The following is a 15,783-nucleotide window of genomic DNA, read 5'->3' as shown; positions in this document are numbered from 1 at the left end:
ATCCACGTTTCCTCTGTAATATTTTGCCAAGTGTTTATATAATTTTCACAAAGCAGGTGTTAACACGACTTTAAGTTGTTTGTTTCTTTTTTTTTCTTTTTGGAGACCAAGTATTCGAATGATAATGTGATGAGGGAGAGAAAGAAGCAGGGAAAGAAAATAGAGGGCAGTAGCTAATTACTATTCAGACTGAGTGCCTGTGGGGAGGAAGGAGAGTGCAGGCCTGCTGCAATTCAAATAATCTGAAGCTAGAAAGTGTGAGAGTGTGGAGGGCTTAGACAAGGCACTGCTTTGATGTTTCTCCCCTTCACGTCGTGGAAAGTGAAAACGTACGCTCTGAGGTGCACGCACGGGTTTCCTTTACTGATGCAACTGTCAAACAAAGACAGGAGAGCAGAGTGGCGGCAGCCTCGTGTGAAACCTGACTGTAACACTGAAATAGTCGCATGGTGACCTCTCCACCAATAGGACAGACGTGACTGGGCCACTCTGAGAAAGTGGGTTAACGAGTGAGGCCCTCATCACCTCAGCAGGGCTGTGATTTGCCTCGAGCAGATTTCTTTGACTGTTTGCATATAGTGTGTGTAGACATGTTTGTCTTTATAATATAAGCTGGGCTAAATAATACATCTTTTTAACTCTTTTTCTGGTAACATTTTATAATACGGTTTGCAACTAAGGGTGTAATTCCCCTCTAATTAAATGGGATTTCAATGTTTTTTATGTGAAATTACAATGTCATTATATTTACCCACAAATACGCAGTCTGACTAAAACAGTAGTGCCTCATGTCTTTACTGAAAAGTGTTGGTAAAGTATGGGAATTCTTGAATATAGACCCTCCTTAATTTGCTCCACCTTGGATGCCTGCTAGGGGTAACCCTTGTTTCTTTTCTTTTTTCTGGAGTGAGCACTTTCTGTCATATTTCAGGCCTGCTTGCTCGAGAAGCAGGCCTGAAATATGGTGGTGATATACATTTAGGGGACCGAACTTTGTCATTAAGGGTACGGGGAGGTTGTCAAACGTCGTATTTTTGCGGGAAAGAGTCAAACAGTGACGACCTTTACTTATGAGACTTGCACAATGGTGAGGAGGAAAAAATCTCCCAACAAAACCATTTCAGCTCATAAATGTTTCAGGGTTGTTGTTATTGAACAGAATGTCAGAAAAACAGGATTTTACCTTGGCCATTGCAAAACATTAGTTTTATTTATTTTTTAACAATATCATTGTGGATGTACCTGTGTGCTTTGACTCATTCTGCTTGCACAACACGACCGAGGTCCATGGTCATGGACTGCTGCTCAGACACGCTCCTGCAAAATTTCTCAATGAAATTCAGACCTAATCTGTCCAAGTCCCAAATCTTGATGGCCTGTCCACATAACTTGTTTTGTCCTCCAAACACAACATTTATAACTTTTATCAGAAAATTACATTTTTATCTCATCTGTGTTACCGAACAGTCAATTTTTGTCTCACACTGGACACTTTAACAAAGATTAAGTTGCGGTGTGGAGTTATCTGCAGGTGCTCTGCCGTTCCCGTGGATTTTTTTTTCACCACTTCTGGGCTGTGTTCATAGTGTAAACTTTGTATGATGCCCGACACTATGGAGAGTTCCTCTATCGCTAGACTAGGGATGTTAAACATAAAACCCAGGGGCCAGAATGGGCCCATTAAAGATCTCCAATCCAGCCCACTGGACGGCATTGGAACATGTAAAGGAGAGCATAAACTTTGGAACTTTAACTCCAAATTTTAATAGGTTTTAATAGGATTTATGGGCATCCATAAAACACACCATCTACTAAAGGTGGTTTGAGTTGTTGTGCTAGTTATCATGAACTGAGAAAACCCCAAAGTCTTTATAAATGCTTCTGGAGCCATTTCTAGCATATTGCACTTTGATTTTTTTTTTCTATGATGATGTGAAAAATTGAGGCGCGTCACACTAACTGATCCTTCTTCTACGAACTTACCATATCAGTTTTTTTTGTTTTTCCTGTGCCCTTTATTCACAGGGCGAGGCACCGCTACAAGCTGCAAGCGTTGAAGTGTTTCCAATCCCATGGAAAACCTCACTCAAAATAGCTTTTTGGAAAAGTACAAAAAAAAAGATGTTGGTAATTATAATAGTTTTTTTTTTTTATAGTCACATTTTAGGAATAATTGATGGAAAAAAAAATATAAGGGAGCACACATACATATTTTCATGCAGGGCTCTAATCACCTGTAGTTCACTGATCGCATGCAATGCTTTCACATCAGTTTAACCCTTCAGCTTCAACTGCTGGAGACCAAATGTGATGACGCAGCCGTAAAAACACAGATGACTTTCAAATCATCCAGATGGAACAGTGATTACTTTGAGATTCATTTAATGCCACACAAGCCCCTCCCCCTTCACTGACTCCATCTCCCTCTCTGCCTATCTGCAGTGAAACTGCCTGTTCACATAAGCTAAAAATAAATTGTGTCACTGAGCGTGGCCAACTGTACTGTTCATGCATTACTTATGGAAGTGTTTGCTTTTCTTCCATTTTCAGAAAAAAAGGGCCCTCAGTCGCCGAGCAGATATTGTGTTGGAGTGGTCTCTCAGGCAATATCCTCCAAACAGGAGCACTTTCACTGTTGCCGTCCTATCCACAGTGATGTCAGCAGTGTGGCAATTTATATGGCTGTGTTGTAGGTTGCCTAAGCTTTTCTGTCTCTTCTGCTTAAGAGTTGTGTTAGAGGTTCTGTTTAAGACCAAGCAGATTAGTCAGTTATTAAATATAAGCGGAGGATCTTTGTATCATCTGTAATGTCAATTACGCAAAATGTGATTCTTATTGTTTTCATCCTTTCATAACAACAAATCCAAAAATTCCAACAATCATAAAGCAGGAAACAGAGGCCCAGCTTGAATATCCACCACAGTTAAAAACACCTTTAGCCTAACATGTGAGGCCATACATTCTCACTCTTTACAAAATAAGAATAACTAAAGTTTAAGCAAACTACAGTTTCAAAGGTATTGGTGTATTTTTTTTTCTGGACTGTTTAGTCATAACCGACATCTAAAGATGAAGTTTGCATATAATTGCGGATACAAATCATCAGCTATTTCTCTGAGCGGTTTTCTAAGTAGATTCAAAGTTACTCAGAGCGAACTTGGATGATGTCTTGACTGCATGTGTTGTAAATCATATGCGTTTCATGTTGATTTAATAATAACATGTTCACAGTGCAAACTTCTTTGCACATCTCCTGTAAAGAATTCATACAAATTTGTGACCTTGAACCTCTTTCTGTTTTGGTTTGCGCTGGAAGGCCTTCTGTTTTGGGGATTCGTGTAACCATCATGATTTTGTTCCAATTTTATGCTGCTTTGCTTTTAACACACCGACTTCAAAAAGTGACACTTCACTTGCTGCTTTATATTCCACCCTTTGTCTTTGTAACAAGATGCTCACTTCACGTTAGTGCTTTTAACTTTGTGGTTTGTTGGAACCACATCAGAAAATCCTCATCTCCTCTCTGTTGTCCTCTGTGCTGTAACTGGGCAGAGAATCCTAAATTGTAATCACAGATTAAAACTGAGGCCCACAGGGCATTATGCTACTGAGTGGCTGATTCACAAACATCAGGGTCCTCCATCAGACCGGCCAATACTTGTAGTTGATATAAAGCTATCTCCCCTTCGTACAGACATTTTCAGGCACTGTAAAAGGATAACAGGTTGTTTCAGAGACATGTGGAGATGAAGTTTAAAATGCAGCCAGGGCAGCTACTGGTGAACATACTGAATGAATCATTGCTGATCAACACAATTACTGTAAGAGTGTGTACGGGCTCTCCAGATGGATTTTTAGTAACTCAAAACCTGACAGCTTTGCCCACAGAAGAGTTTGGCAGAGTTTCTGTATCGCTTCGGGGCCAGCCGAGAGCTCAGTCAGGCTGTGTTGGGTCTGGTGGGGTGGAGGAAGCTGCAGATGGGCTGTTGGCAGGAGGGATGGAAGATGGTGTCGAAAGGACACTGCTTACCTATCACTTGAATACGATCAAGTCAAACCCGTGGCTCAGGATTCCTCCTCTTCTGTCCTTTGCAGCATCATTCTCATCTTCATAAGCTTTTTCTGACTTCATCGCTTTATCTTCTCTGCATTTCCGTTTTTCCCTTTCTTGTCCTCAGTTTTCACACTTCTGTCTTTTCTGTCGGTGTCTCTGAATCATCCCATCTCTTGCCCACGCTTCCGTACGTTTCCAGATTTAGTCCTGTTTTGTTTTTCTCTTCTTTGAGGCTGGAATCGAGCCACATGTTTGACGCCTGCAGTCATCTCCAGAGATTACTGCAACACTGTGTGGGTCCAACTGTGTTTTCATCATCTTCTTTATCATTTTTTTTCTTTTTTTCCCTGCTGCGTCCTGCTTTTTCTATCACAGTGGGTTGGAACAGGTGTTCGCTGACTCCATTCACAGATAGAAAGCTGATCATGCTGAAGCTGTTTATTCTACCATCGATCTGCGATAACACTTGAGTAACTGTTGCTTGGTCCTTATGACAGTCTTTCTACGATCTGCTCTGCTGAAGCAGGGTTAATGAGAGGGAAAAAGTGATATTAATAATGCTGATATTGTTGTAATGGCAAAGAGAAATGTGAAAACACTACCATCATAACATTTTTTATTAAAGTTCAGGGTTCAAATGAGCACCTTTGACAGTCTAACTGGTGTATATTTGAATTCCATCAAATAAAACAATCAGAGTTTGAGATGTTTTGTTATTTTTATGGTGGCATATCTTATGCTCATTTTTTCAGAAGCAATACAGAGTTTTATTTTATTTTTTCTACAGGTGACATCACACAGAAGGGCTATGAGAAGAAAAGGGCAAAACTTCTGGCTCCCTACATAATCCACACTCCACGTAAGTGTTCATAATCCCTTTTTTGATCGGGCTAAGCATAGATGTGCATCCCTCGTGTCTTTGCTGTTTTCCTGTCTTGCTTAGGCATACTCAAAACAATATTTTCTTTGTCTTTTTGCCGTGGCAAAGAATCTGTTCTTGACTTAAATTAAAAAACTATATTTAAAAATAGAATCATTTCACACCCATAGCTTTTTTTTAGTAGCTTTTTATTTATTATGTTACAAAAATGAAATTAAAAAACAAAAAAAACAGACTTGGAACAGCAGATCTACAAAGCAGACAAACACGAGCTGATTCTCTCAGTTGGAATATGACAATCCATGTCCTTAAAACAACGTCCAAAAAGCCCACCTAAAAAAAATAAATGTAGCTTCAAACACACACAAAAAAAATCAATTTTAATATTTTTCATGTCATTTGAAATTTACATTCAGTTCAGTTCAATTTGATTTCAAATATATGGCGCCAAATCACAGCAAAAGTCACTTCAAAACGCTTTATATTACAATATTATAGAGAAAACCGCAACAATCCTCAGAGTAAGCACTTGGCAACAGTGGGAAGGAAGGACCCCCTTTTAATAGGAAAAACCTCTGACAGAACCAGACTCACAGAGGAGCGGCCATCTGTAATAATAGCGATAGCAGAGACCAATTGACATGACAAGTATACATGGTGTGCTTAATGCACAGCCACACTGTGCACATATGACAGCAACATGGTTTCATGGTAAAAAGGCTAAAGTGGCATTTGAGGTTTTCCTAAAACAGAGAAAACTATCCAGTCTTTGTTGTGATGCTCATTAATATCATTACTATCATCACTGAGGTTCTGAAGAATATTAAATGGTCTGATTCCTATACAGTGCTTTCCCACTCCAGGTGAACATTCAATGTGCTTTATACACCGTTTCATTTATTCACTGCTTCTGTTCACACTCTGATGAACAACACATATTTGGGAGCAACTCAGATTCCAGTGTCTTGTCCAAGAATACTTTGAATACTTTGTCCAAGACTACAAACCACCAACTTTCTGATTAGTAGATGATGACCTGCTCTACCTCCTCCTCTAGCCACCCCATTGCTAAGAATTCATGTACCTTGGTAGCTTGGTGAGCAGCCACAACAGAGCCCATAAAAACATCACAGCCAGAGTGAACAAAGCTAGAGGTGCTTTTAGGTGACTGAGAAATATATAGGATCCAAAGCAAGCTCCAGCTCTACAATAGCAATGTTAAGACAGTGCTGCTATATGGCTCTGACTCTTGGCGGGTAGTGCAGAAGGACATAAACCAAATCATCACCTTCCACAGCACAGTTAAACAGATAGTGTTTAACAGAAACAGTTAAAAGTTCAGCAGATACCCAAGGCCTGTTACAGGAAAGTCTTCTGCCTATTAAATCAAAGTGTTTGCAGAAATGAGTATGTAAAGCAGTTTTTGATTGTTTTGTAACAATGCATGTATTTTGTGTTTATTTTACAGCACCACCTCCTCAAAATGTACAGCCTCCTGCTCCTAGTTCCTCGAGCCATGCACCTCCACCCTCCAGCTCATCCCGGTATCGTGAGCGACGCACTCGCAGAACGCATCGCAGTGGAGGAACCCGGGATGACCGCTACAGATCAGGTGAGCAAGAAGTCCAGCGCCAAAATGTTCTTCATCCCACTTTGGTTGTCCCACCACGGTCACACCAGCGGTACAGCACACTACAGCACAGTTTTCAGAGCTGAAACGATCCGACAACAGTCTGTTTTTAAGCTCAGATCCTGGGCTGTTTCAAAGGGACAAATTAAAGAGCTGTGGGGAACGTGTGTGTGTGTGAGAGCGAGGCAGACAGCAGTGCTTTGCCGCAGCTGGGAAGCCCCCTTAGTGAGGACCCCCTTCTCAGGCAGAAGAGTGATGTCAGTGGCTGGCTATGTATGAGAAGGTTGTGAGGAGAGCAGGGGAATACAGATTTTTTTTTTTTTTTTTTTACAAAAAAAATCCTATATAAGTGGTAAAGATCCGAGAAAGTTGATTCTGTTCAGCCGCTGTGTTTTCAGTGGGAGAAATGTTTCGTCACTCATCCATGTGACATCTTCTGCAGCTTACTGCAGATTTCCTCAGCCTCATAAACACTATATTTACTTAATGATCAAAACCAACACCACTGACTAACAGTGGGGCTGTGCAGCCAGTTTCATGATCATTACTGTGTAAGTTTGTTAAGACTGATGATCAATAGTCACGAGTACCATTCAGAGAGTAGTGAATGTCTGCGATCTCAGCATTGTTACGTGTTGAAGATGTACCCTTTGGCCCCCTCCTTGATTCAGAGATGGTTGTTTCCTTTTCACGTGAAGATGAGACAAGAGAAGCACAAAGCACGTGTGCAGGACACAACTAGTGTTTGTTGACTGAGAGTCGGGCTCTAAAAGCATCTCCCTGTGGGCTGACCCACACCCTGCTGGTTCTTTTCTTAAAAAGCCTCTCAGCCTGTGCAGCATGCTAAATGCCAGGCTGACTAATCTAAAGTCTGTCTGTCAGACTGGAGTTTAGTGGAGAGTTGTCTAAAAATGTTTCAGCTTTACAGAAAATCTTACTGGCAGGGGCAACATACATTATTTTTGTTTAATCTGGTTGGAGGATTCAGAAAGATTAGAGCTTAAAAAAACTCAGTAGAGGCTAAATTGAAATTGTGATAACAGGTCTGTGTTAGGAAATAAATCTTTGTTTTGATGTTTCGCTGATGGCATTGCACGATAGATAAGAATTTAAATATTGAAAGTCCCCAAAAGCTATATTTGTGTCCTGGCTTCAAAATAGGTTGTTGTTATGTTGGTCAAGCTATGATTGTTATACTTACTGTGAGTGAAACTTGGCAATAAAGCTCCCTTGTGTATTCAGTTACTGCTCTTTTATAAGACAATCAGTAGTTTACAGTGTAGTGGGCAGTGAATTTAGATTTGAGACACATGCATTTATCTGTGTTATTGTCTATGTCACAGTCACTTCTGTGGTTCAAAACCCTTAATTTGGATTCCATAGTGGAATGAAAATTGCTCCCAGAATTGTTGTGCTTCGTTCCACAATGTTTTCGTAGTCTCGAAAGTCTCCGACATATGAAATGAATTCTGGTATAAAGAATTGCAAATACTGCAAAAGTGGTTAAATTGAGAGATGAGAAAATGTAAAATAAAACCAAGCTGAATGGCAGATGGTATTCCTCAACTAAGTTTATATTGCAGGATGAGAACAAAAAGGAGTGTCACAGTGGACAAGAAGTTCCTTTACATGCTGGAAAATACAGAATATGCAAATATATTGATGCACTGAGGAAATACAACACCACACACATTGATGTTTTCACAATTATGTTTATTCAACTAAAATCTAAGAGGACCCATTCTTTCAGAAATGTTTTTAGAGGCAGGCTGTGTGGCTAGGTTTCTTTGGTTTTATACACCTGAATTCCAAGATTAAGGCATTGTTTGGCCCAATACTGTGTCCACATACTGCATATTTAACTCTGAGGTTTGGAGAAAATCAACAAAAACCGTTTCAGCACAGAATGTATAAAACAATATTTCTGTTCCTGATCTTGTTCCCTTTTGCAAATTTTAGGCTACACGACTAAGTCTGAAGCTGTGGTGATTCCATTCAATTCAGTTTTATTTATATAGCACCAAATCACAACAGCAGTTGCCTCAAGCACTTTATACTGTATAGTAGCAACCCTACAATAATGGAGAGAAAACCCCAACAATAATGACCCTCTATGAGCAGGCATTTGGTGACAGTGGGAAGGAAAAACTCCCTTTTAACAGGAAGAAACCTGCTGGAGGTTTCTTCCTGTTAAAAGGGAATCTGCCACAGCCGGCTGTAGGTGAGGGGAAGAAGAGTTGTGGTAGTAAGTTTATGGGGGTGTATGCTGAAGCTGAATGCTAGTCTTGCCATGTACAACGGCAATGCTAATAACTGATGTTAGCACGTTAATTAGCTTGCACACGTTTTGCTAATGTGCAGTAAAACAGAAGCTAAAGCTGAGCCCATCAGTTTTGAGGTACTTTGTTGTAATTTTGCACTAATGAAAAAAATCATCAAAAGTGTCACATTTCACCCTGAGGCACATGGATATCTCGTGATAAAGGCTGGCAGCATGTACTGACACATTTTACATAAAAAATAAAATAAAAATGCAAATGTGTTTCTGATGGTGGCATGAGGAAAAAAAGAAGATCACTAAAGTCAGGAGGTGTACCCCTCTGGGGAACAAAGGATTACTATAGTAGGCTTATAATGGCAGTTCATCCAAAAACCGATGAGGAGTTTCTATCAGAACCAAAGTTGTGATCCTACTCGACAGAAAAAATGAACTTGATGACCTTGAGTCATGTTGTTAGAAAATGGCAGGTCAGAGATTTCTAATTAGAAGTGTTACAGCCTAAAATAATGTAAGAATAGTAGAAACTGCAGCAGTGAGGAACAGAAAAAATAAGGTGGTTATAATTTTAACAGACTGCAGAACAATTTAATTGCCTCTGGCTTCCTGCAGTTATTACACCTCTTACACAGCCTGTCACTACGGAGTTCACTCGAATACACCGCTGACTGCTTTCTGGAGCTGCTCTCGCTATGATTACACTTTATGTTTTATGTACACCATTTTAGATTCAGATTAAGAAGATAAATAAAACGGGCATGCATCAAAGACATAAGTAAAGGTCCTCAGCTGCCCACATGTCAGTATTGATTGGAACTGGAGTAAAACTCACCGCAAGCTGCCACGCACCCCACTGTGCCCATCACCGTGGAAACCGCCCTCATCCTCCCGGACATGTGCAAGGAGTCGTCTCTCCTGACGCTCCGGTGCGAGGATGCGCAACAGCACATTATGAGAGCGAATGATTTAGCTGAGAACAATCTGTTAAGCAGAATGACAGTTATGTAATTATGGTCCCCACTGCTGCTGTGAAATGAGCTGTGCTCTGTGATTTATTTAAATCTGTTGATGTTTCAACAAAAATGATGCCCTCCAGTCGATAGATGTGAAAATTCCCTAAGTCGTCTTTTGTGGCGCGTGTTCTGTTACGTGTTCTGAGCGTGCGTCTGTTTACGCGGTGCCTTTTAATGCGCCTGTGGGTGTCATCAAGTGAAAGTATCTCGGCATTCATTACTGTGTGCATTTGCGCGTGTAGGCATGTGAGTGGGCTAATACACGGCTTGGCTCTCTCCTCTCTGTGTGCCGTTTCATTGGGAAAACGCTGTCTTCCTGTAAGGATTTCTTCAGGCTTCTCACCTGTCACCGTTCTTCAAGTTTTAAACATGACTTATAGACATAACACTGCACTCCTGCTCTCAAAAAAATGCTGTCACCAGCTAAAGCAAAGTAATGTTTTTCATCATTATTTTGCAAGCTTGCTAGATTTTTCTCTTCTTCTTTTTCTCTTTATCGTGGGACTCCTAAAGTTAGTTACTGTGCCTTGAAATCTCATTTAGGGGGCTCGGCTCCTCGGTTGAGATCCCCTATGGAAATCATTCAAACATATGAAAATGTTATTCACACAGCAGTGACTCTTTGAAGTAGTTCAATAAACTTTCATATAACAGGAAAAAAAAAAGGTCTCACTAATGGAAGAAAAAGACCATAAATGGAGGTAGTAAACAAAATGTACATTCTTGAGTCATGTTGAAAGAATGTGAACAGCTTTTTTTCTTTGTGGCCTTCTTTGTTTTGTTGCTCTGAATGAGATCCAAAGCCATTGGAACTAATCTCTACCTAAACTAAATGTGTTTGTGTCAATACAGATATCCATACTGAGGCAGTACAAGCTGCCTTGGCTAAACATAAGGAGGAGAAGATGGCGCTCCCCATGCCTACCAAACGGAGGTCCACATACGTGCAGTCACCCATTGAAACACGCACACCACCAGGTAGGACGTGCGAAGGCATTAAAGTTGGACTTTTTAGTTAAGAATTATGGACATTTACATTTTGTTTTGTGGCACTAAGACTCCTCGTCTGGATCCGAAGATGAGACAGCCGTGCGCAGGCAGTCGTCAGTGGTTGCTCCCCAGCCTCAGGTCAACCCCAACCTGCAGAGCCCGGAGTCTTGGGTCAACCACATCGTCCAGGGCTCTTCCACCTCCTCCTCGGCCTCCTCCACCCTCTCACAGGAGGCCAAACCACAGCCTCAGAGCCAACCTCAGCCTCAGTACAAACCGCAGTACCAGCCTCTTTATAAGCCTCACCACCAACCACAGTACCAACCTCAGCACCAGCCCCACGAGCAGCCTCGCACTGCCGCGGTGACGGACATGCTGGCTCACAGTCGCATTGGTGAGACGTGCGCCTGTGTGGAGAATGTTCTGTGCAGACGTTGTGTATGTTAAAGCAAAGGACAGTAGACTTATTAATTATTTAACTGGAGGAAAAGCAGCAGGTAAAAAGTTTGGATCATCTGATTGGTCAATTTATGTAATGCTGCACAACTAGCTTTAATATAGCCTAATCCTGTAATGCAGAGTACATAAACCTACCAGCTATAGTTAGCTTGTGAGTAGTGTTTCACATACAAATAAACTGAGGGCTTTTCACTGCCATGTGTGAAGGTAATAATAGTCTTTTGTTTTTGCTAATGCATGAGTGTTTTATTTTTATTTTTTAAATTTAAAATTAAAATTATAGCTACAGTACATTCGTCCCATTAAAACACGTGGACATCTCACTGCTTTCCCTTACAGCCCACTCAGAGAATAGTGCACCTCCTCCAGATGTGACAGCTGTGGCCCCTCCGGCCAGAGGCCCACGCGTGGACCTGCCCTCCAACGCTGTCGTCCGAGGGATGAGCCGGGGACAGAGCCGCTCGAGCATGATGGAGACAGCGGATGGTAATGGAGAACAGTTCATTTTTAACATTTTGTGTCTCTTTGCAAGAATCTGATTTCTCTTTCTTCAAATAAGTGTTGACTTCCAGCTGTGACCTTTTTATTAATCAAGTTGTTTTTCTTCCCGATTTTTTTTCTTTTTTTCCACTCTGTCAAATTATTTTTGACCGGCTAATAGGAAGAGGTAATATACAGAGTAAGGAAACTCCTTAATCTACAATGTCCATGGCGTTCTGTGTTTCTGACTCTCCCTGCTGTGTGTACTTAGTGATTTAACGAGGAAATGAAACAAAAGCAACGTCTACACGCACAAAAAGAATCCTCATGTGTGATCCCAAACCAAAAAAAACCCTTTATCCCGGCTCTCACTCCGTTCTCCTTGTGTTGACGCCACCCACCGCGCTGCTGCTTTTCAGTCCGGACATATGTTACGGTTGACTCAAAATGGTGTATCTGTGGTTAATTCAATTTTTTACTAAAAAGTTACGGCATGAAAAACAGCAGACTATGTGATGGTAAGACGCTTAAACAATGTTCTAATGTTCTGTCACTGTGTGTCGTGGGATGTGTGACTGTGTATTTATCCCTGCTGCTGCCCCTCTCCACCTTCACCCTGCCTGTAGGAGTTCCTGTAAGCAGCAGGGTCTCCACTAAGATTCAGCAGCTGCTGAACACCCTGAAGAGGCCTAAGAGGCCCCCGCTCAGTGACTTCTTCACCGATGACGCCGAGGAGATCGTAGAAGGTACGCTGCTGCACTAAATTAGCTGTAGCGGTAGACTGTTCGACTTGCACAAATTACACATAGAAAAATTGGAATTTGTGCCCCTCCTTACTCCAACGTTTTATAATAAGTTAAAATAGTCAGATGTAGTGCTCCAAAATGACATTTCTGATTATTTATGAACACTTACCTGTTTTACAAATGTATATTTAGGTTTCTCTAATAAGCCAAAGAGTTTAAAAGTTGTAACTAACTAGCATAGTTCCCATTTAGGGTGAGTTTGATGCAGGATATTTTAGGGGCTACATGCAAAGATGTTTCCTAAATGCCACACATGCAGGAAGTTGGTCTAAAAGAGAACAACTCTAAGGATGCACGCAGTGAAAGCATGTATGCCACTGTTTCTAAACACTGTAATCTGCCCAGAAATCAGAGCTAATGCTAACTGAGTCAACAGCTGCTGGTAAGGAGAAACCTAGTTTGTATTATTTTTATTAAACCACATATGCAATGACTGGTTTAGTCATTGCATATGTGGCAAGAACTGATTGTTTTATAAATGTCCCCAAATTTCTTTAGCAGGTTGAGAATTTGCTTGTAAAGGTGTGTGGCCAGGCTAGAATTTACTGATGTTCTCTGAACGTCTCACGTGCAGTGTTATTGAAAACTTCAAACTTAGTGGCTCCATGGTATAATGCATGCACTCACCTAGCAAGCGACAATCCCTGGTTTCTCTCCCTGGAGGAGACAAAAATCCCTTTGGGCTTGCGTCAGGAAGGCCATCTGGTGTAAAAACTGCCACATAAAATATCTATCTGCTACAGTGACCCCTTGTGAATAAGGAAAGTAGCTCACAGAAAACTTCAAAGTCAACACTGCACTCTGTCGGGTTCCCTGCAAACCAGATGAACAGACACATGCAGAGACATACAGAGATTCCTGGATTTTTTTTTAGGGCGATTGCTTTTCTGACAGTTCAAAAATATTTTTCTAATCCTTTACTGATTATGTTGAGCTATTTATGAGGAAAAGGATGTTTGTACTTGGCTTTAAAGTTTGAAAATGTTAGTAAAAACACAAAATAAGGATAATTAACGAATCAAGTCTGCATCCCTAACAGGTAATATGTTGGTAATAAATTAAAAGATATAAAAATGAACCGTTTTTCACAACATGGTGACAGAAAAGTGCTTTGCATTTGTAAATCGTTTTAAATAAGTGTCTTTATATATGAGATTTTTTGGAATTCAAATTTGTGTGATGTAAAGCAAAACACTGATAAAAATCTATTTTAGAATAAGGAGATAGTGATAAATCTTTGGCATTTATATATATGTGTGTATACATATATATGTGTATACGTGTATACACATATGTGTGTATATATATATATATATATATATATATATATATATATGTGTGTGTGTGTATATATGTGTGTGTGTATATATATATATATATATATGGAGAGAGAGAGAGAGTTTAAGAATAAACTTGTTGTATAGTTATAACAAGTTGCAGACTTCTTGTTTATTCTCTGCCCAACTCTGCTTGGATCAACTGATCGTTGTGTTTGTGGCATTTCAAACACACATTGCCAACAGGCAAGCTGCCCTCTGGTCAACAAACTATGCATTATCAGCACTCACTTTACAGAATGTTGTCCAATTCTTATTGCTCTTCCTTCTGACGATGCTGTCTGTGTTGAGCGCTCAGTGAATCTGCGTTCGACTACTCCGCCTAGGCTGCACTGTCGAGCGCAGATCCACTAAGCGTTCAACACAGACACCCTCATTCAGATCTGGCGTTTGGAATTATTTTGGTTTTTTGGTTTTTATGTAACGTATGACCCTGAAGGTAAGCGTGTCATGGACTAAAGTAAAACAGTATGTTGGATGTGCCACGCAATGCTCAATTACATGGGCGGGAACTAGTGCGTTAGCGCAGTTAGCTCGTTAACGTGTTGGCCGTCTAGCCCCACGCAGGGGTAGCTCGTTAACGGAGATTTGTGTTGTGGCGTTAACGTCATTTCAACGAGATTAACGCTGACAGCACTAGTGGGAACACAACGAATATGACTGCACATTTACCCCGACATCATCCTAGTGCAAAGACAAGTGGAAGCAGACAAAACCAACAAGCATGCATGCTACAAACTTTACCCGAGTCATTTAGACAGCCGTTAGCACATGATTCTCCTTATGGGGACCTGATATGTTTAATATTGTGGCGAGCTCAGACAAGGAGGAGACAGAGGTATCGTTTGGTCTTGCTTCCCGTGAGCTAGCCAGGGAGCACAGCCGTTTATTGACATCTGCAGAAGAACACTGCTGCTAGCTAACTGCTCAGCCCGGCAACCGCACAGCAACAACAACAACAACACACAGAGCGCCCTCTGACCCCGGAAGGACACACCGTGGCAGCGAGAAGGCGTCACCTGTCACTATGGCAACATAAACAAAACATAACTGTACAAACAGAACCCCGAACAGCCCTGACCCGCTACATAGCCCCCACCTAAGGGGTCAGTCGTCCCCGACGACCCCATTACCCCACACAAATGTCCAGGTGCCTTCTTTTGGCGCACCGGCCGGTCACGACCGGCGGGGGAAAAGTCACTCGGGTCAGAACATGGGGTGCCACCATCATCCCACTTCTGACACCAATGTGGCGAGCTCAGACAACGAGGAGACGGAGGTGTCGTTTGGTCTTGCTTCCCGTGAGCTAGCCAGGGAGCACAGCCGTTTATTGACATCTGCAGAAGAACACTGCCGCTAGCTAACTGCTCAGCGCGGCAACCGCACAGCAACAACAACACCACACAGGGCGCCCTCTGACCCCGGAAGGACACACCGTCGCAGCGAGAGGGCGTCACCCGTCACTATGGCAACATAAACAAAACATAACTGTACAAACAGAACCCCGAACAGCCCTGACCCGCTACAATATGCTGCTGAGAATATAGCCCAGAAGTAGCGTATAGTATAGCTTTTATTTTGGAAAGAGCCATTTCTCTGTAATAAACTCTCTTTTCCAAAGATGAGTGATTCCTCAATCAGATACAGGTGTTACCGCGCCAGATCCGCGGCCCCGAACCGTAGTAAGGAAACCTCTGGCAGTTACTTGAAGGTTCCGTAACTGACTCGTAGCCGGCAACAGCTTACTATACAGGTCAACTCCGCTAGCAAAAAGATCGAAGGAGGCGTAGGAAACTGCTTCACCGAACTTTATTTCTTCTCTAAGGCACGAACACCGCGTACAGTGGGCTGAAACA

General features: G+C 41.6%; 1 protein-coding gene across 4 annotated transcripts in view; it reads left to right on the top strand.

Moving 5' to 3' along the window:
- dip2bb (DIP2 acetate--CoA ligase B (putative)b) overlaps nucleotides 1-15,783 on the top strand; it is a 51,456-nt gene that overhangs the window by 12,554 nt on the left and 23,119 nt on the right. For 2 of the 4 annotated variants that reach the window (XM_085273865.1, XM_085273863.1), the window contains exons 2-8: nucleotides 4,842-4,913; nucleotides 6,403-6,546; nucleotides 10,708-10,833; nucleotides 10,913-11,239; nucleotides 11,644-11,790; nucleotides 11,966-11,983; nucleotides 12,411-12,530. In XM_085273865.1, coding sequence (XP_085129991.1) covers nucleotides 4,842-4,913; nucleotides 6,403-6,546; nucleotides 10,708-10,833; nucleotides 10,913-11,239; nucleotides 11,644-11,790; nucleotides 11,966-11,983; nucleotides 12,411-12,530 — 954 coding nt within the window. The remainder of the gene's footprint in view (nucleotides 1-4,841; nucleotides 4,914-6,402; nucleotides 6,547-10,707; nucleotides 10,834-10,912; nucleotides 11,240-11,643; nucleotides 11,791-11,965; nucleotides 11,984-12,410; nucleotides 12,531-15,783) is intronic. The other 2 variants (XM_085273866.1, XM_085273864.1) reach the window with 1 other exon arrangement.

Source organism: Mchenga conophoros, linkage group LG5 (genome assembly GCF_057382185.1).
Source record: "Mchenga conophoros isolate Kocher_MC1m ecotype Shallow Benthic linkage group LG5, M_conophoros_male_GT1.1, whole genome shotgun sequence".
Taxonomy (NCBI): Eukaryota; Metazoa; Chordata; class Actinopteri; order Cichliformes; family Cichlidae; genus Mchenga; species Mchenga conophoros.
Note: the sequence above shows the minus strand (reverse complement) of the source record. Positions and strands in the feature narration are given on the sequence as shown.